This window comes from Phoxinus phoxinus, assembly GCF_949152265.1.
Source record: "Phoxinus phoxinus genome assembly, chromosome: 4".
Classification (NCBI taxonomy): Eukaryota; Metazoa; Chordata; class Actinopteri; order Cypriniformes; family Leuciscidae; genus Phoxinus; species Phoxinus phoxinus.
The window spans coordinates 41,147,372-41,168,347 of NC_136879.1; the positions used below are offsets into that span (position 1 = coordinate 41,147,372).

The 20,976-nt window shown below is 36.1% G+C and overlaps 3 protein-coding genes across 3 annotated transcripts in view; 2 read left to right on the top strand and 1 right to left on the bottom strand.

Moving 5' to 3' along the window:
- The first annotated feature begins 825 nt into the window (after positions 1 to 825).
- On the top strand, positions 826 to 8,459 carry LOC306997111 (uncharacterized protein). The gene is made up of 3 exons (XM_079610207.1): positions 826 to 872; positions 1,504 to 1,731; positions 6,129 to 8,459. The coding sequence occupies exons 2-3, from the start codon at positions 1,647 to 1,649 to the stop codon at positions 7,046 to 7,048; spliced, it is 1,005 nt and encodes a 334-aa protein (XP_079466333.1). The 5' UTR covers positions 826 to 872; positions 1,504 to 1,646; the 3' UTR covers positions 7,049 to 8,459.
- A 3,232-nt stretch (positions 8,460 to 11,691) lies between these two features.
- LOC306997108 (uncharacterized protein) lies at positions 11,692 to 15,844 on the bottom strand. The gene is made up of 3 exons (XM_079610204.1): positions 15,533 to 15,844; positions 14,965 to 15,125; positions 11,692 to 12,891 (listed from the first exon to the last, which is right to left on the bottom strand). The coding sequence occupies exons 2-3, from the start codon at positions 15,053 to 15,055 to the stop codon at positions 11,912 to 11,914; spliced, it is 1,071 nt and encodes a 356-aa protein (XP_079466330.1). The 5' UTR covers positions 15,056 to 15,125; positions 15,533 to 15,844; the 3' UTR covers positions 11,692 to 11,911.
- cwf19l2 (CWF19 like cell cycle control factor 2) overlaps positions 15,832 to 20,976 on the top strand; it is a 40,072-nt gene continuing 34,927 nt past the window's right edge. Inside the window, exons 1-2 of the mRNA XM_079610148.1 lie at positions 15,832 to 16,009; positions 19,785 to 19,895. Of these exons, the coding sequence (XP_079466274.1) occupies positions 15,917 to 16,009; positions 19,785 to 19,895 (204 nt within the window). The 5' untranslated portion in view covers positions 15,832 to 15,916. The remainder of the gene's footprint in view (positions 16,010 to 19,784; positions 19,896 to 20,976) is intronic.

Consider the following 20,976-nt stretch of genomic DNA (forward strand, 5'->3'; position numbering starts at 1 on the left):
AATAGTGCTTAACTACTCTGTTGGCCTTTACATACACACTATGGACTTTGTTAAAGTGGAGAATGAGGACGTCAGTTATCCAGAAACATGCCAAATGAAACATGAAGATCCTGAAGAACAAACAGGTTGGTGTCCATTCTTGATTCTTCATTATTACTGATTAATGAGGGAAACATCTTTTTTTACTTGATTTAATTTATAAAAATGAATAGCTCAATAAAATAAATGCCAAAACAGACCAGAATATTGCCTCAGCATGTCCAGATTTTATAAAGTTGTCACGATCAAATTAAGCTGTGTCTAGATGTACATGTATAAAGGAAGACCTGCTGCTCACATTTTTGAATAGATTTTGCTTTGTTTGTTGTACAATGGAAAATAAGTTTTCAAATAAATGCATTAAATGGAAACATGTCAAAAAATGTACATGGTCCCTTTTCTAATAAGTATATTAAACTAAATAAATAAATAAATAAAAGCATTTTGTATTCTCTGAGGAGAGTGAACTTTTGCTTTGTGTTCTGCTGTGGAATGCCAAAAAAATAATGATTTGATGTTTCTGATTTAGAGGAAACTAGGCTATCACCATTAGTTTAATCACATGGTGTTTGTTTGTTTTCTTACTGTCTGTGATTTAACACATCACTGGAGATTTATCTTGTGGATTTGCGTTTGTTATTTGGCCTTAATATATTTAAACTATAATACTTTGTAGACTAAAGGGTATTTTGGTCTTTGAGGTTTCGAGTCATTCAGCGCCTCCCGCAGGAAGAATCGTGTTTGTTGTTCAATGCAACACTCGCATGCGCCGCACGGTAGATGTTTACTACAGTTCTGAACACGTTTGCGGCAGCAACATGGCAGTGGACAGCGTAAGTATCTTTTGTAAATAAATGCGAAATTCATACCTATCCGTTTAATATTTAGTGTTTAGGTATAATTATAGTAATGAGTAATTATTATTACAAGCACATGCCTTCAATTTTACTGCACTACAGTGAGTGCCGAGAATATCGTGTCATTTAATGTCTATTAAATACATAGCTACATGAAGGATTTACTTCATTGATCAATTTGGTCATCAACAATGTATGTTCTACTTTTCTAATAAAGTAGATTATAAAATAACATAATTGTTTTAAATCTAATTTTAACATGATTCCTGCTATTCCATGCTATTTTTCGTTAAATAAAACACTGGCATTTTAAATATTTATTTGTCTGCAGATTAAATAAAGATGCTGTCAGCACTGCATTATTTTAGTTTTATACATTTTCATTATATTGTTCTTAGGAGAGCATAAAAGTATTTTATTCATCAGTCTCAATTTGTTGTTGACAAACATGAAGATTGGTTGTTATTTATTATTTCTATATTATGCTGTCATTTTTTTTTTTTTTTTTTTTTACATGACTTGATTACAGTTATTCAAACTTTGTTTGATATCCAAGAGATTCTCAGAATGAGTTATAATGAAGAATAATTTATGTTTATTCTCTTAGGTCTTTATGTTTCAGAGTGATCACAGCCCTTCCAAAACAATTCAGCAATAAATGCTGGGAATATTCTCATCGTCAAGGCTAGAAGTGCATCTAAACAAGCAGGAGAACCTCCAGGTGTGTCTGTGTGCCGTACTATAGTAAAGATGGAGTTTATTAAAGAGGAAATTGAAGACATGAGTGATCCAGAACCATCCAGAATAAAACATGAAGATACTGAGGAACAAATAGGTTGGTTTTGTTTTAATTCTTCACTGTTGACTGCTAATAAACACATTTCTCCCTATCCACCTTATTTTTCAACTCGGAAGTAAGCTATTTTCTGTGAATTGACTAGAAGAATAACAAAGTGCATTAAACAGTAAAACTATTTGCGCTAAAAACCAGTTTAAAATTATGACAATATATACAGGTGAAACTGGAGAAATGAGAATATGGTGCAAAAGTTCCTTTATTTCAGTAATTCAACTTAAAAGGTGAATATATTATATAGACTCATTACATGCAAAGTGAGATATTTCAAGCCTTTATTTGTTATCATTTTGATGATTATGGCTTTCAGCTTATGAAAACCTTTTCACAATATTCTAATTTAAAATTTGGGGTTTTCATAAGCTGTCATCATCAAAATGATAACACATAAAGGCTGTAATATAAGAAACACAAGTTTACAATATCAAGCAGCATAACAAGCTGTTTTGTATAGCTAAATACAAAAAAACATATGCCTTTTTTGGCATAAAGGGTTCTTTAAAATTGAGTCAAGAACACGAGAGTTGTATATAGAACCCCATTGAACCTTTTTTAAAAACTGTTGAATGCTTGAATTTGATTGGTTGACGAACATTCTAAGGTGTGCAATTAAGTAATGAAGTAGTTCCAGCAGATCTTGACCGCATTACAGCTCCATATCACTTCGCCAAATGACTTCAGTCCCTGCAAAAGGTCTTTACAGCTGATAACAGCAAAATAACCAAAACCTTCAATGACACCGACCGTACAGAAAAATATAGTAAACAATAGGATAAAAACTACCAATGTTTGGAAATATGTACGGACAGGACAGCACATACTCTTTTTTTTTTTTTTTCTGCTCAAATGCACACACATACAGTACGGACACACTCGCACAGAAACGTGTTTTCAGCGCTGCTCTGATAATTTAATTAGTAAAATAGTTTAGCAACTTAAAAGCTACATGACGTCTCTCACTCGCGAGGAACTAACGGCGCTGTTCTTGAAGCTGATAAACTTACAGTTTCACTATTAGTAGAGACGTTGCGGCTGAACACTGACTCACACACACTTAATCTCTCTCTCTCTAATAACAGCAGTAATAACTGCATCGGTCTGCTGTCAGTGGCTCCAGCCTCCGTTACGAGCTCTAAAATTACATTTTGGAGGCGTGGGATGAGATGAGTTAGAAATTAAATCCACATACAAGAGCATTTTAAGGTCAAAAACCTGACAAACGTCTTGAAATACAACATCTGAAGTCTAGGGGTGGGTATTGGCAAGGACTTCACGATACGATACGCATCACGATACATCACGATACGATAAATATTGCGATATTCCACACAGTTAACTAAAAATGTAAAACCAAAATAAAATACAAGTTACGGTGTGACTGCCATCTGAGTAGTCTTGCATCAGATCACATTGATAAATCAGCAGAAGAATTGAGTCAAAACAATATAATACAAAATTTTCTTTCCAATTTATTTTTTAGCTTCCATAACAAAATAGACTTGAACTTTTAACAATGGACACATTAAAAACGTTAAAATAAAGTGCATTAGATATTTAAAACTAAATTAAAGTGTAGTGCACAGTTAAGTTAACTCAATGAGGTTATGTGGGGCTGAGCTTGAATAAAAAAAAGAATAAAAAAAAGAAAGTGGGGGTTTTTTTACATCGATTTTTTTGAGCTTGAAATCGATGTTGTATATCATGAACATAAAAATCGCGATATATTGCTGTATCGATTTTTTTTTAGCACACCCCTACTGAAGTCTTGAAAAATGGAAACATTGAGAAAATTAAAGTTGTGCATTTATGTTCACGATTGTGCTGCATTCACTCACAAAAATACATGTTTTATATATTTACGGTAGGAAATTTACGAAATATCTTCATGGTTCATGATCTTTACTTAAAGCTACACTGTGTAACTTCTTTAGTTTATTCTTAGCTAAAAACACTTAGTTCTTTCAAAAATATATGTGCTCATTAATGTATATTTACTTCGTTCAAGTAATAAAGTATTCTCGTGAGTGTATAATATGCCATTGAAAATACATACGGGTGAGGGATTCGAATGTCGGTCGCCATGTTGCCCCTCCATCTTGAAAGTACATTAGCCAAAGAGGGACATACCCGTTAATTCACGCTTCGCCTTTCGCGTTTTAACACTCGATGGAACGGCACCGTGTCGGCACATGTGAAGAGGGGGATTGCTTGAGACTGCTATATAAAAACCTGAAAGCCTTTTTGAAAGTCTGTTGCTGATGGAGGATCACTCTTATTCTCGAGGATATGTATCAGAGTCGCCAAGGAAGCGAAAAAGAGAATTAAGACGGCAACGCAACAGGCAAATCAACAAGACAAATGAGACGCGAGAAACACACACACACAATCACAAATTCTCCGCGCACATTCATATGCGACGCGAGCACACACACACACACACACAAATTATCCGCGCACATTCATATGAGACGCGAGCACACACACACACACACACACAAATTCTCCGCGCACATATCCATTTGAGACGCGAGCACACACACACAAATTATCCGCGCACATATTCATTTGAGACGCGAGCACACACACATAATACCTTAAAGATGTGGAAAAGTCGATCAAAAGTGTGGGTACATTTCTCCAGGCTCGATGCCAACAGCGCGCGATGCAGTATTTGCGGTAAAATAATTGCTGCAAAGACCGGTACCACGACAAACATGATGAAGACCTTGACAGTGCACGGTGTAAACATAAGAGCAGAAAGTTGCTCCGTCTTCGACTGGTAAATGAAGAGATACAGTGCTATGCATAAGTTTAGACACCCATGCTAAAGTTGACTAAAAAGAGGAATAAAAAATCATCCTTTGGAAATTGAACTTAATGCCTTAATTTAAAAAAATAGGAAAAATCCAACCTTTAAGGACACCAATTTTCTTTGTGAATGAATAATGTATCGTAAATAAATAAATTTTCTTCCTTAAAATACAGGGTGCATAAGTTTGGACAACCCTATGTTAAATTCCCATAGAGGCAGGCAGATTTTTATTTTTAAAGGCCAGTTACTTCATGAATCCAGGATACTATGCATCCTGATAAAGTTCCCTTGGCCTTTGGAATTAAAATAGCCCCACATCATCACATATCCTTCACCATACCTGGAGATTGGCATGGAGTACTTTCCATAAGATCATCTCTCAATGCAAATCAAACCAGCTGTTAGGCTAACTGAAATAAAACCATGCCAATCTCCAGGTATGGTGAAGGATATGTGATGATGTGGGGCTATTTTAATTCCAAAGGTCAAGGGAACTTTATCAGGATGCATAGTATCCTGGATTCATGAAGTAACTGGCCTTTAAAAATAAAAATCTGCCTGCCTCTATGGGAGTTTAACATAGGGGTGTCCAAACTTATGCACCCTGTATTTTAAGGAAGAAAATTTATTTATTTACGATACATTATTCATTCACAAAGAAAATTGGTGTCCTTAAAGGTTGGATTTTTCCTATTTTTTTAAATTAAGGCATTAAGTTAAATTTCCAAAAGATGATTTTTTATTCCTCTTTTTAGTCAACTTTAGCATGGGTGTCTAAACTTATGCATAGCACTGTACCTTGTTGATCACTCTGACAGTGTTTATATTGCAATAAATAATAACCTACTGAATGTACACTGCCGTTCAAAAATGTGTTGGTTAGTCAGATTTTTTTTTTCAGTAAGAATGCATTAAAGTTATCAAAGGTGACATTAAAACATGTGTAATGTTACAAAATATTTCGTTTGTAAATAAATGCTTTTATTTTTATTTTTTTATTCATCAAAGAATCATGAAAATTTGTATCATAGTTTCCAATAGTTACCTGATAGCTGATGTTAGCAATGAAATGGTAAAAAAAAAAACGAAAACATAAAACTATTATTCATTTTACATAGATGTCATAACCTATATGTTAACTGACCAATTAAATTACTGCAAATTATAATAGTTTTCTAAAGTAACCTCATCACTTGAAGGAATACTCATGGACGAGGTCGAACTGGAAGCCATGTTAATCTTGGACTACATTGGCCACCGTAGGAGTTAAAACGAAATCGGAGTTGAGAGGAACAGAAACTAATATTCACTGGATGGTCATATACCTTTTCACCGCTAGATGGGGGTAAAAATCACACAGTGTAGCTTTAAAAGCATAAAAGAAAAATTTTGACCTATGTAATGTATTGTTGGCTATTGCCACGAATATACCCGTGCGACTCGTGACTGGTTCTGTGGTCCAGACTCACATATTTGACGTCTGTTGCTTTATGCTATTAACATTTTTTCCCCTTTTGTTTCTCTTTTGATTTGATTTGAATGATTTTAAATTATTATTTTTTAGACCTGAACGAAGAGAATGAAACAAATCAACTAAATGATGTGGAGAAGATACAAAATACACATTCTGGAAAAATGTGGTCAAAGATTGAACAGAATTGCGTTCAGGACAGAACCGAAGCCAAAGCCTCCATCACCTGCCCTCAATGTGGAAAGAGTTTCACTCGAAAAGGGACTCTTATTACTCACATCAGAATTCACACCGGAGAGCGCCCGTACACATGCCATCAATGTGGAAAGAGCTTCACATACAATAACAACCTCAAGGACCACTTAAGTGTTCACACTTCAGCGAAACCGTACATCTGTCCTCAGTGTGGAAAGAGATTCAAACACAGCAATAACCTGAGGGATCACCACGCAAGACTTCACGTCGGAGAGAGACCTTTCACTTGCCCGCAATGCGGCAGGAGTTTCATACAAAAAGCAGATTTAAGACGGCACATACGAATACACACAGGAGAAAAGCCATACACATGCCACGAGTGTGGAAAGAGTTTCACTCAGCCACACCAACGCAACAATCACCTGCGCTCTCACACGACCACAGTTATAAAACACCTGAACACTCAGAAGGAGAAGCCTCACTTGTGCTCTCTCTGTGGGAAGAGTTTTTCACGGCTGAGCCATTTAAACGAGCACCAGAAAACACACACCGGCGTGAGGGATCATGTGTGTTTGGAGTGTGGGAAGAGCTTCGTTAGAGTCGGACACTTGAACGCACACTTGAGGATTCACTCCGGGGAAAAACCTCACAAGTGCTCCCACTGTGAGAAGAGTTTCAGCAGAGCGGGATGCCGGAGAGCACACGAGCGAGTTCACACGGGAGAGAAGCCGTATCACTGCACTCGGTGTGAGAAGAGGTTCAGCCGATCCGGGAGTTTGGTTACTCATAAAAAACGTTGTCCGAAGTTGTCACCGTGAGCAGAACCCATATTCAGAACCAACTTCTAGTCAAACGTTCGATTCGGAAAAGCCAAATGTGGAGTCAAGGTGTCGAGTTGTTCGTCAAGGGTAATATATGTGATGTAATCTTATTAAAGGAACACGCCGAAAAATGCTTTAATAAGTAATAACTTTTAATAATAACATTTAAAAATAACTTTTTTGGCCTTTAGCTTATTCCCCGTATCCCCCAGAGTTAGATAAGTCCATACACACTCTTTTCATCTCCGTGCGTGCCGTAACTGTCTGACGCACCGACCGCTAGCTTAGCTTAGCACAAAGACTGGAGGTAAATGGCTCCAGCTAGCATACTGCTCCCAATAAGTGGCAAAATAACGCCAACATTTTCCTATTTACATATCTACGTATCTTCAAACCGTATACATACTGGGAACTATATTCTCAGAAGGCGAAGCACTGCTACTTGGGCGGAGTGATTAGCGCAACACTCTCGTCTCCTTACCGCGGGCTTCTCACGCGCTGCGAGCAAATCACTCCGCAGAAGTAGCAGTGCTCCGCCTTCTGAGAATATAGTTCCCAGTATGTATACGGTTAGAAGATGGCTGTGTGTCACGTGACCTTGTTATTTGTACACGCTGTGACTATATAAATCACAACATGTAAATAGGAAAAAGTCGTGGTGTTCCTTTAAAGGTTTGGTTCACACAAAAATGTAAATTTTGTTATCACTTCGTTTCTGTTCCCTTGTGAAAACGCTTGTAAGTAAATGATGACAGAATTTCATTTTTGTGTGAAATATTCCTTTAATTCAGAGATCTTATGTGCTGCTTTGATTTTCTTTCTTTAAGGGATGTAATAATAACAATAATAGTAATATGAAAGGAGCTATTTATAACTGCTATTTTCCATATTATAAAAGTGCATGGTGACCAAGTTTTTTTTATTGGCAAGACAAACAGATATATTTGTTGGGCTTGGGAATGACATATTTTATGTGTTATTCATACATTCTTTCCCATATTTATGTTTTTGTTTTTACATTTATTGGTTTCAGTTTCTTCAATGATATATAAGGAGGGTCTGTAATAAAGACAAAACAGAAACATTTAGTTTGTTGTGGGATTTGTTTTTCTTTTGTGCTTATCATTGATTTAATGTTCATTGGTTTTTCTCAATCAAAATAAAAGTTGTATATTTGCATAGAAGCGATTTTGGCATCTTAATTTGTATAAATGTGCAAATAGACATATATATATAAATACATTATGTAAACAAGAACTTTCAAGTTAGATGCGATTAAATATATTCATACATTATATATATATATATATATATAGAGAGAGAGAGAGAGAGAGAGAGAGAGAGAGAGAGAGAGAGAGAGAGAGAGAGAGAATCACTGGTCAGTAGATCAATACAATTTTTTTTTTTTTTTTTTTGATATTTTGCTTTTACGTACAATTTTATTATTAGATGTCTTTATAATAAGGGAATTTGACCGGGACACTTTTTGCCATTGAGATGACTGAAAAGTGTCTCAATCAACCTGAATCTATGCACCATACTTATATCTAGACAAAAGTGGTCTAAATGTGTTTGTTTGTCATTATATAAGACTGATGGATAGATGCCTTGTTTTTTTAAATTATGATTTATTTAGCTGAGTGCAATGTGCAGCTCCGATAACAATCCTTGTAATAAATACATGTTGTCACTTCTTCTTGAGTCTCTCCATCATTGTCTGACTCCGATTTGAATATAAAAGGCTAAAAGTTTTTGAAATGTTCAGTGTGTGTGTGTGTGTGCGTGTGTGTGTGTGTGTGAGGTAAAAGGACATGAGCTCTTGAAGCTCCGCCCCCTGTGCCGGGAGCAGCAGCTCATTTGCATTTAAAGGGACAGACACAAAACGGTGTGTTTTTGCTCACCCTCAAAAAGTGACGATTTTAACATGATATATAAAAATATCTGTGGGGTATTTTGAGCTAAAACTTTTTAACACTCTGGGGACTTATTTTACATCTTGTGGAAAGGGCGTTATACCACCCCCTTTGAATTATTTCAGTTTTTATTTTTTTTTCACAGTTTGCCATGTCAAAATGTCTAATAGCCAGTTATATTATTATACAGTCATATTAGTGATCACACCAACGAACGATACCGCTGTTTATTCTAATCGAAGTTTTGAACACTACTGCTCAATTAAATGCTTGAGCTCATTAAAGCGTAATTGATTCTGATTGGCTGTCAATGTTTTTATCGTTCATCAGCAGGAAAAAAATCATTCTCCAACTGATTCCAGTATAGTTTCTCCGCTGTTATATTTGTTGTTCTTTTATATTTAGAATGATTTTTTAAACTATATCAATGTCGTCCTTAAACAGGCCTTTAGTTTGTTCTCTGAATTGATAAAGCAGGTCAATCAATACACTTAAAACACACTCAATTTTGCATGATTTTCCATCTTTAATTCTCATGTACAGTCAGCATTTTTTTACACAACACATTAGCTGCCAAATAGCCTGTTAACTATCATAGTCCCACAACTTTTATTACCGCCCCCATTTTAGAAATCATCATGAATCAGATATTATTTGAAAGCTTAAACACTCAAAATTCATCCTGTGAAAACCATTTTAAAATTGGACATGAAGTATTTTAAAACCTACATTTTTGTGATATCAATGTCAAATTTGGAACAGAACTTGGTGAGACATATTTAATTTTTTAAATAAAATAAATAGGTAACACTTTACAATAATGTTTCATTTGTTACCATTAGTGCATGTATTAACTAACATCATGAGCAATACAGTATTTATTATAAATACAGCTTTTGATTTTAATAATGTATAAGTAAATGTTAAAATTAACATTAACAAAGATTAACAAATGCTGTTCATTATTAGTTCATGTTAACTAATGAATGAATGTTAAAAATGTGCAAATGTGTTACCAATAAATATTTAGTTCAGTACATTTGCTTCCCAGTAATATTAACCATCTGTAACTTTCATTTTTTGTCGTCTTTCCAATAATCTGCTGAGTGTCGTCTTTCTTAGGGAGACCAACCATAGGTCTGTATTTCAACACATTCATAAATAACAATGATTTAAGTTCAGATCTATGCTCAAAAAAGGCAGTTAGGTCAAATAATTAATGGCATTGATGAAACAAGCACAACCCAGCCTACAAACTTTTTCAAAACATTGAAAAAGTTTGAAACTCTAGATGGTGCAGGCTTATAGGTCTTTTGGTCTCATTTGTAGTGATCACATCATTCTCTACATCTGATCTGATTTGTTGTTGTTGCATCAGTGGCAATGAGCTGCGGTTCAACATTCAAACAAATACCGGTAGTGTTGCTATTAGCAGTGCAGCGCTTTCAGAAACCCTCCCTCTTCCCCAGCTCCACCTGTATAGATCTGCTATGAGGGTTCAATCATAAATGTGACTCTGGACCACACAACCAGTCATCAACATGGGTCGATTTATACATATACAGATTTATACATCACATGAAAGCTGAATAAATAAGCTTCCCGTTGATGTGTGGTTTGTTAGGATAGGACAATATTTGGTCGAGACACAACTATTGAAAATCTGGAATCTGAGGAGCAAAAAAAATTTAAACATTGAGAAAATCTGCTTTAAAGTTGTGCATTTATGTTCACGATTGTGCTGCATTCACTCACAAAAATACATGTTTTATATATTTACGGTAGGACATTTACTAAATATCTTCATGGAACATGATCTTAATATCCTCATGATTTTTGGCATAAAAGAAAAATGGATAATTTTGACCCATACAATGTATAGTTGCTATTGCCACAGATATACCCGTGCGGCTCCAGACTGGGTTTGTGCTCCAGGGTCATATATGTTACATGTGTCTTACAATGCTCACAGCAATGTCTGTGAATGTATTGGCAGTGGAAAGTCTCAGCACTTGTTCTGCAGCAGCAGCGTAGCAGATCTATTCCACCAAAATCAAATACATTAAAGGAACACTCCACTTTTTTTTTTGGAAATAGGCTCATTTTCCAACTCCCCTAGAGTTAAAAAGTTGAGTTTTACCGTTTTCGAATCCATTCAGCCGATCTCCGGGTCTGGCGGTACCACTTTTAGCATAGATAATTGAATCTGATTAGACCGTTAGCATCTCTCTCAAAAAAATGACCAAAGAGTTTCAATATTTTTCCTATTTAAAACTTGACTCTTCTGTAGTTACATCGTGTATTAAGACCGACAGAAAATGAAAAGTTGTGATTTTCTAGGCCAATATGACTAGGAACTATCCTCTCATTCCTGCGTAATAATCAAGAACTGCTGCCGTACCAGCAGCGCAATGATATTACACACTTAGTGCCGGTCACGTTGGAAGTTACCGAGCTGGGGACTATTTTCAGGCGCTGCGTAATATCATTGCGCTGCTGATACGGCAGCAGTTCCTTGATTATTACGCAGGAATGAGAGGATAGTTCCTAGTCATATTGGCCTAGAAAATCGCAACTTTTCATTTTCCGTCGGTCTTAGCACACATTGTAAACTACAGAAGAGTCAAGGTTTTAATAGGAAAAATATCGAAACTCTTTTGTCATTTTTTTGAGAGAGATGCTAACGGTCTAAACAGATTCAATCATCTATGCTAAGCTATGCTAAAAGTGCTACCGCCAGACCCGGAGATCTGCTGAATGGATTCGAAAACGGTAAAACTACATTTTTTAACTCTAGGGGAGCTGGAAAATGAGCCCATTTCCAAAAAAAGTGTAGTGTTTCTTTAACATTGCCATATCCATAACCGTACCAATCTCTTTTACACTGCTTGGGCGAAACATCTTCAGTTCATCCACACGTAATGCACTTGGACATGAAAATACCTTCTCACTGTGATGATTTCTTGCAATGCTTTTTACTATGAGTGATAAGATTTGTCAATTGAGAGAAGCTCCTCCCACAGTTTGGGCAGTGGTACGGCTTCTCTCCAGTATGGACTCGCTCGTGGACTTTCAGCGAGCCAGACTGAGTGAATCTCTTGTCGCAGTGTGAGCACTTGTATGGCCTTTCCCCCGTATGAATCCTCTGGTGCTCCTTCAGTCGTTTAGCCGTGGTAAAAGTCTTGCCGCACTCGAAGCACACATGATCTCTCTCACCCGTATGTCTTTTCTGGTGCTCTTTAAAATTGCCCGGCCATATAAAACTCTTCCCGCACAACGAGCACACGTACGGCCTCTCGTTTGTGTGAACCTTCAGGTGGTTTTTCAGGATGGATGATGAAGTAAAACCCTCACCACAATGAACGCAGTTGAACGGCTTCAACCCAGAATGAGAGTGCAGATGATTACTGAGGCTGTGCGCCCACTTGAACGTCTTCCCGCAGTGATGGCACTTGAACGGTTTCTCTCCGGTGTGCGCCCTAATGTGATCCCGAAGGCCTTTTTTGCACGTTAAGCCCTTTCCGCATTGAGGGCAGATGAACAGCTTCTCCCTGGAGTGGGTCCTTACGTGAACCTTGAGGTTTTTTTTAAAGGAAAAACTCTTTTCACACTGGTGGCACACGTACGGTTTCTCTCCGGTGTGAGTTCGCATGTGATACTTCAGGCTCTGCTTACGCGTGAAGCTTTTCCCGCAGTGGTGGCAGCTGAAAGGTTTCTCTCCCGTGTGAATCCTTAAATGGTCCTTGAGACTGTCTCTCCGTGTGAAGCTCTTTCTGCACTGAGGGCACGTGAATGAGTTTTTGGCTTCGGTTCTTTGAGTTTTGGTCTTCTCGGTCTTTAATAAACATGTTTCTCCGGCTATTAAAGATTCCTGATGTGGATGTTTCTCCTCCACCTCATTCAGTTCTTCACTTTCTTCTTTTATGTCTACAATTAACACACAAAAAAACATAATACATACCAAATCAGTTCAATAAACAAATGTATCATGTATGTGACTGATGTGCTCAAATTTAGGCCACATTTACACATAGCCGGATTTTTAGAGAAACAAATATTTCCCCCCCCTCCGATTTCAATAAAAACATCGTGCACACAACCCGCATAAATACGCCGTCGAGCGCCATCATAACTATGCCAAACCTATGGGCGGCAGTGTAGGGAGAAGGTTAAAGCCATGCAAGCCAATCAGAATCCTCAGAATCGACAAGAGAGAACCTAAAACCCTGTTTCTCTCAGTTGACACGACAACATATAACCGGCGTTTTCAGAAATTTCCACTTTGGCCGGAGTTTTTAGAAATAATCGTTTTCTGGGATAAAAACGGCGTTTTCGTGTAAATGACAGGCCAAAACACAGAGAAATATCTGCGTTTTCCCATCGTGTAAACGGGGCCTTAGCCTTGTTTCCACCGCGGGAACTTTCCCCAGGAACTAGGAACTTTGGGCTGGTACTCGGTGTGTTTACACCGCAGGAACCAGGGTCTAAATGAAGTTCCGGGTAAATATTTCCCCCTCCGAAAGTCCCTGCTGGCGAGGTGGTACTTTTTCAAAGTTCAGGAACTTTCGGGGGTGGGACTTGTGCGCTGAACATGCTGATTGGTTGTGTTCACACAGCATTTTGATTGGATGACTCGACGCAGCATTCTATTTTAACCGGCATTTTTTTTTAAATCTATTGCGGTTCGTGGCTTCATGCAGTAAGAGCCGTCTGTCTGCAAATATGGAATTTAATAAATAAAAAAAACACACAGTTGGACCGACGACGAGGTTCAGGCTTTATTAAGCGTATTTGTGTAACAGGAAATTTTCTGCGCGTTCGTCCCAGCCGTCTCACGGTCATCTAATCGTCTAATTTTATAGCATTACGAGCTTTCTGAACACGCTTTAGTATCAGTGCTCGTCTCTTTTCTGCCGTTTTGTTCATTACCTCGTTAGTAAACCAATACATCACAACAAACAACTGCAGCACAGTTTGAATCTCCTTCATACTTATTATAAATGTGGCGCTCAAAACTGATTACTGTCCGTCGCAGACCGGGAGGAGCAGTCGCGCGCAGTTTATAATCTTCCCGGTACTTTAGACCGCGGTGTAAACGCAGAAAGCAGCCGGTCTGGGGCAAAAAAAGTTCCTGGGAAAAAAGTTCCTGGGACAAATTGTTCCGGGTAATTTCGGTGGAAACGCGGCTTTTAGATTGTCATTCTCATTCAACACCATCTAATCAAGGTTAAAATAATTAAAATATTTTTAATGTAATTTTTTTCCGAACAAAGAATGTTCTCAGAACTTTAAGTCAAGTCATCTTCATTTATATAGCGCTTTAAACAATGTAGATTGTTTCAAAGCTGCTTTACAGAGATAAACATGTTTTGGCTTAATAGCGGTTCTTGAATAATGTTATTTTTCAGCTAAAGTTAGTTTTGATTGATTCACTTCCGTCGAAAGGATAATTAGTTATTAAATTAGGGGCCGCTAAGACGACACCGTTCTCTCTACACAGACTTTAAACGCGAACCTGTGAGAAACGCTGATGGCGCTCACGTGCGCATCAAGAATTAATTCTATAGTTATGTGCGTTTGAATATATGTGCGCATGTTTGTAATTCTCTACAAACCAAGCCTTAACAAACTACTTGTCTGGCCTTAAACATTTTTAGACAGAATTTTATCACTTCGGGGTAGATACGCGAAACCGTAATTATCCCAACAAAGCTCAAAATAATTAATTGATTTGAGTAGGACAAACTTAAATTAAACTAATTAGTTCAGTCAAATGAACTTTTATAAGTATTTAGCACTTTCTTTTTCTTTCAAGTTCAGAGAACTGATATATTTTAAGTAAACTGAACTGTTTCATTGTTTTGAGTTTTATGAAATTATTTCTTTTAATTTAGACGAACTTAAGTTTAACTGAAACTGGGCTGGGATGTCTATTTCCCAGAATGCTTTGCCGATGGCACTCGAAAGGGAGACAATGAAGAATCAAGAATGGACACCAACCTGTATCTTCATGTTTTATTCTGGATGGTTCTGGATTCCTCATGTCTTCAATCTCCTCTTCGACAAACTCTGTCTTTACTATAGCATACATAGCACATATATTTCACTTGCTACTGTTTGTTCCTCTCTTGTAGGATCACAGTTGATGTATGATCTTGTGTCTGCCAAAGTCAAAATATAATACAAGTTAATACACGTGTATATCTTATTTTACCATTTTATTTCACAGTTATTGTATTCTTCTCTTACTTTCATTATTTATCTTTGCATTTAAGAGCATACTTTGTCTCAAATCCAAATAATATATTATGTATATATAATACGCTATCATATTCAAAATCCCAGTGATACTATTGCTAGTCATAATTTAGGCTGATGATGATTATATTCCAGTGGCATTTTTACCTACATAAATCATAATAATAAATGCATGAATTAATCTCATGACATTAACCCCAAATGGCTTAATTTGCTGATACTGACAAATGTTACAGTAAGAGCTCAGATGTTGTATGAAAACAGATACAATACACACTGCTAACTGTTTTAAAGTGTTTATTTGTTTTACCTTTTGTAGTATTTGTTCTCTCTCTCGTCCCGATTTTCTGCATTTAATGCCTTTTGCGATTTAAACTCGATTATCACACGATATCATAATGCTAATGCTCTCCACTGTCGTGAACACCTACCGTACTACGCCTGTTTATTATTATTATTATTAACGCGTTTTAACAATGCATGGAATATTTGTTCGTATCTCACATAGTTCGAAAACATTGTTTTTAAATTATTATAATATGGTTTAAAATGTCTAAAAACGTCCTTAAATTTGAACGCATCTTAGGGGTTTGAGAATTCAGCGGCAGCGCCCCTGGAGGGGAACAAGCGAGTAGCATCTGTCGCATTACGGTAGATCTTTACGACAGTAGAGTTAGCGTTTTGCGGCAGCATCATGGCAGCGTTCGGTGTGAGTTTTGAGAGCTCAAGCAGCATTAAATCTAGAAAAGAGTCCAAAAGAGAAGAACGAGAGCACGTTTTACAACAGGTACAACAAATACACACTTCAAACTAACATCTAATAACTGATTCAGTCGGATTAAGACTTGAAGACTTGGAAGCTATTGGTGTTTTAACAGATCTGTTTACATTCATCTCTCAATCATCATTCATACTTTCATCAATATAACGTTACGAGTTTATTCAGTACAGTCATTTCTGTTTTGCTTTGTGTCCAGATGTCTTATAGCTGGTTTCATAAATGATCCTTCAACATCTTAGCTGATTTATGTATCATGTTTTGCGATATTTGTCAATATTTTGCTGCATTAATTACGAACATCGACATTTATTACGAACATCTATGTGCCGTGAGCTTCTTTATTTATTTATTTATTTATAAAGCACAATTTATTACAACAGTTGTCCAAAGTGCTGTACAAAGAACTTAAATATAATATCAATGATACATAAAACAAATAATACAACAATAGCATACATAAAAATAAAATAAAAACACACACATTCGTATGATTGTAATAGATTTAATTTAGTAAGTACACTTAGTCATTTCAGATTTAACATAATAATTCATCAGCCCACAAAATAATTCATAATGACCAAATAGTATTGTCTTTATACAAATAGTCAGTATAATGATCAATAGTATTGATAACTAGTGTTATCAAAAGTTAATGTTGTGTAAACTTGAGAAGAACTGAAGTCATGCATCATCAAATACACATCGACTTAATACACTATAAAACACCACTGTGAAGTTTTGATATAATTTAATCATACAAAATTAAATATTCTCAGAATTGAAAAGAAATTGTTTCACACAATATTCAAAACATAATCAATAATAGAATATTTTTTACTTCTATTGACAAAGATGTCAGTATATTTTTTTAGAATAGGGACATAACTGTTAATTGGCCAAGTAGTCACATTCATCACCATCTCAAAATAGCATGATAATGTCTGATTAAAGTCTCCACACACACACACTACAAGATAATGAGCCGATTTTGGACCCAATTCTCCCCTTCTGACAATCCTAGGTAGAGTCCCGATTATCTTGTAGTGTGTGTGTGTGTGTGTGGGTGATTCACCAGATTTTCTGTGTTAAGAGTGATTGAATCTGCTCAGAAGAACGTCAGGGCCACACCGATCTCATAAATATCCAATATGTTGCATACGTAGTTATGAGATCAGTCGAGTTGGGGGGGGAAACCCGAGGACGTTCTTCTTGCCCATCATCCGCCATGTTTGTTTTTCTCAAAAGTCAAGTTTGACTGTGAAAGATCCTGCGAGATTTCCCGTGTTCACAGTCGTGACTATATTCAGTAGTAGGTGATGTGTTCCTATAGTGTGTGTCCACACACTATAATAATAATAAACTTTATTTTATAAAGCGCCTTTAAAACCAACTTCTCAAAGCGCTGTACACAAAATAAGCAATATAAAGCTCAAATAATAAAAGTAACATCAATAATGCTAATTTAAATAATTCCTTTAAAAATGTCGTAGCTCTGAGCTTCCCTAAGATCAATTCAAAAGGACAGGAACATATGAAGAAAATGAAATTCAGATCAATAATAAGGAGCCAAGCCATGCAATGCTTTATATGTCAGCATCATAATTTTAAAATCAACTCTGAATCGGACTGGGAGCCAGTGTGAGGACTCCAAAACTGGAGTCATGTGATTGCATCAGAGACGACACAGGAATTCATCAGCTCTTCAGCTACTGAGAAATGAAGCATAGGACGTAATCTTGCTGTATTTGGTGAAAAAATTATGATTTAACTGTACTCTGAACAAAAGAATCAAACGAAAGACTAGTATAAAAAATAACTCACTTTAGCTTGAGTCGCCAAGACAGAGCCCATCAATAGTCAAAGATAAAGAACCAGCTTTGGAAATTTTGATGACGGGAACCATAATAAGCATAATAACTTACCACTTTTCAGACACAATTTTGTACTCATCCATTCTTTTATCTCAGAAACACAGCCGGAGAGAAAACAAATTAACACGTTGGCCAGATTTTGAGTGTATATAAATCTGCGTAGGACTATAGGAACAAAACTGTTAAAGTCCCCCTGTAGTCAGTCATGTTATCCCTTAAAACTCATCTTTGATCACCAAAATGACATATTTAAATGTTTTTTTCTTGAAAAAAAAAACATTCTGAGTGCCTTAAAATATGTTGAATGTAACTCGACACCCTCATTTAGTATGTGCGGTTCTATGAATATGCAAATGAGCCCCGCCTCCACTCAGAGATGCACTGGTTGACGATCACACGTTGATCTGATTGGTTACAATGTAGTGTGTGACGTCAGAAACACCAGCGATTTCAAACCGTGTGTTTGAGACTGTCTTTGGTTCACTGCAGTTTTAAGCAGAAAATACTCAGCAATGCTGTCGACTTATGAATTTACACATATTATAAAGCATATTAAAAACACCACATAGACACATAAACAACATTAAAAGCTGGATTTACACCACAGGGGGACTTTAAATCTGTTCATTGTTTTATCGTCATGTTTGTGGTCTCTCACATTTTGAAAATCTGATAGGATTTTAATTTTTTTTAGTTTTAATCAGTTAGTTCAGAGCTAAACTGGCATTAAACTACCTTTAGGGGGCGATACCAGTCCATAGTGTGTTTACAGTCTGATGAACACAGTCATCCATAAGTGTGAATTTGGAAAATAACATAGTTCATTAAAATAATGAAAATTACCCAGAAGCCTATGGAGGAGTGAGACTGCTCTCAGATTTAATCACAAATATCTTCATTTGTGTTCAGAAGATGAAGGAAAGTCTGACGGGGTTGAACAACATGAGGGAGAGTCATTACTGACAGAGTTTACATTTCTGGGTGAACTAACCCTTTAAATGGCCCCTAAATCTGGAAATTGCACTCTAATTTGCATCTAATTTAAATAAAATATTGCATGTGTGTAGCATCTCTGTTTGTATCGTGATTAAAATGCAGTGGTTGTCTATAATTTCAAACGACTACAGATATTGTTTTGTTTAAGGCCAGTTTGGTCCGTTATAGAGCAAATAAACAACACATAAATTTGCTCAAACAAAGAAGAAGAACATCGTAAGCCGGCATCACGCTCTTCCATCTGTGTTTGGGTTTCTCTGCGCACACATTACGACGGGAAACGACCTGGCAAACCGTTATCACCCCAGACAAACATGTGACCTTAGATCACAAACCCCTTCTGGAGCCGCACGGGTATATCTGTGGCAATAGCAACTGTACATTGTATGGCTCAAAATTATCCATTTTTCTTTTATGCCAAAAATCATGAGGATATTAAGATCATGTTCCATGAAGATATTTAGTAAATGTCCTACCGTAAATATATAAAACATGTATTTTTGTGAGTGAATGCAGCACAATCGTGAACATAAATGCACAACTTTAAAGGAGATTTTCTCAATGTTTACTTTATTTGCTCCTCAGATTCCAGATTTTCAATAGTTGTGTCTCGACCAAATATTGTCCTATCCTAACAAACCACACATCAATGGAAAGATTATTTATTCAACTTTCATTTTAATATATAAATCTGGTTTTGTGGTCCAAGGTCACATATATTCCTAATCAACATGTTTAAACTCGGTCCACACTGTTTGAGCTTTTTGCAATAAATCTTTTCTTCATTGACTTCCGAGTATCTTACATTTCGGCTGAAACAAGCTATAGAGGCAGCGTAATGTTTCTGTCGCCTTTTGTAGTTTTACATAAGACAACATGTAGTCCTCATCTGCTTTTTCTGTTTGTCTCTGTAGGCTAAAGAGAAGTACGAGAACGAGGAGCGGAGGAAGGCCGAGAGGAAGGCCAGGGGTGAAGACACATGGATGCTCCCCGATGTTGACCTGCGACTGCAGCAGATTGGCCAGGTCAGAGGTCATTAACTCATTAAAGATGACAAGAAATGTTTTTTTATTATTATTTATTTATTGAGGATGATTCATAAAATAACTTCAGGTTGGTAAGATTTTTATAATGTTTTTGAAAGAAGTCTCTTCTGCTCACCAAGGCTGTATTTATTTGATTAAAAATACTGTAAACAGGGTTCGTACGAGGTGCTTGAAGTGCTTGAATTTGACGTTTTGAGATTTAAGTCCTGGAAAACCCTTGAAAACAGTAATATTTATGAAAAGTGCTTGAATTTGAAAGACAATATATGTGAAATTAGTGTTTAATTTTATTGATAAAACAATCTTTTCACATAAAATTAACGCTGCAACCCGTCTGATCTGATTTTTTCGGATATTGTTTGATAAGTGCAATCTCTGATTAAAGTCCTTGAAAAACAAAAAAAGTGCTTTAAAGGTCCTGGAATTTCATTTTACAGTATCTGTACAAACCCTGTGTAAAAACATAGATATTATTACTATTGCAAATACCAGTTTTTCTATGTGAATATATAGTAAAGTGTAATTTATTCCTGTGATCAAAGCTGAATTTTCAGCGTCATTACTCCAGTCTTCAGTGTCACATGATCCTTCAGAAATCACTATAATATGATGATTTGATGATCAAGAAACATTTATGATTATTATCAGTGTTGAAAACTGCTTCATATTTCTGTGGGAGCATTTTAATTTTCAAGATCCTTTGGTGCAGTTTGTTTTTTAACATTATAAACGTTTTTGCTGTCACTTTTGATCAATTTAATGCATCCTTACTGAATGAAAGTATTGATTTCTTAAAATAGCTTACTGACCCTTCAAGTATGAATGGAAATTATAATATAATTAGGGCTGTCAAAAGATTAATCGCATCCAAAATAAAAGTTTGTGTTTACATAATATATGTGTGTGTACTGTGTATAATTATTTATATATATAAAAACACACAAAATCATGTATATATTTAAGAAAAAATGGTTATATTTACATATAAAATATTTATATATAATATAAATTATATAAATGCAAATATTTCTTAAATATTCATGAATGTGTGTGTATTTAT

What these genes read in the sequence shown, in the direction of transcription:
- LOC306997108 (XM_079610204.1), bottom strand. Translation starts at nt 15,055, where the DNA reads ATGTATGCTATAGTAAAGACAGAGTTTGTCGAAGAGGAGATTGAAGAC. An exon ending in AATAAAACATGAAGATACAG is followed by an intron (nt 12,892 to 14,964) that starts GTTGGTGTCCAT and finishes TGTTAATTGTAG; the next exon opens with ACATAAAAGAAGAAAGTGAA.
- LOC306997111 (XM_079610207.1), top strand. Translation starts at nt 1,647, where the DNA reads ATGGAGTTTATTAAAGAGGAAATTGAAGACATGAGTGATCCAGAACCA. An exon ending in AGATACTGAGGAACAAATAG is followed by an intron (nt 1,732 to 6,128) that starts GTTGGTTTTGTT and finishes ATTATTTTTTAG; the next exon opens with ACCTGAACGAAGAGAATGAA.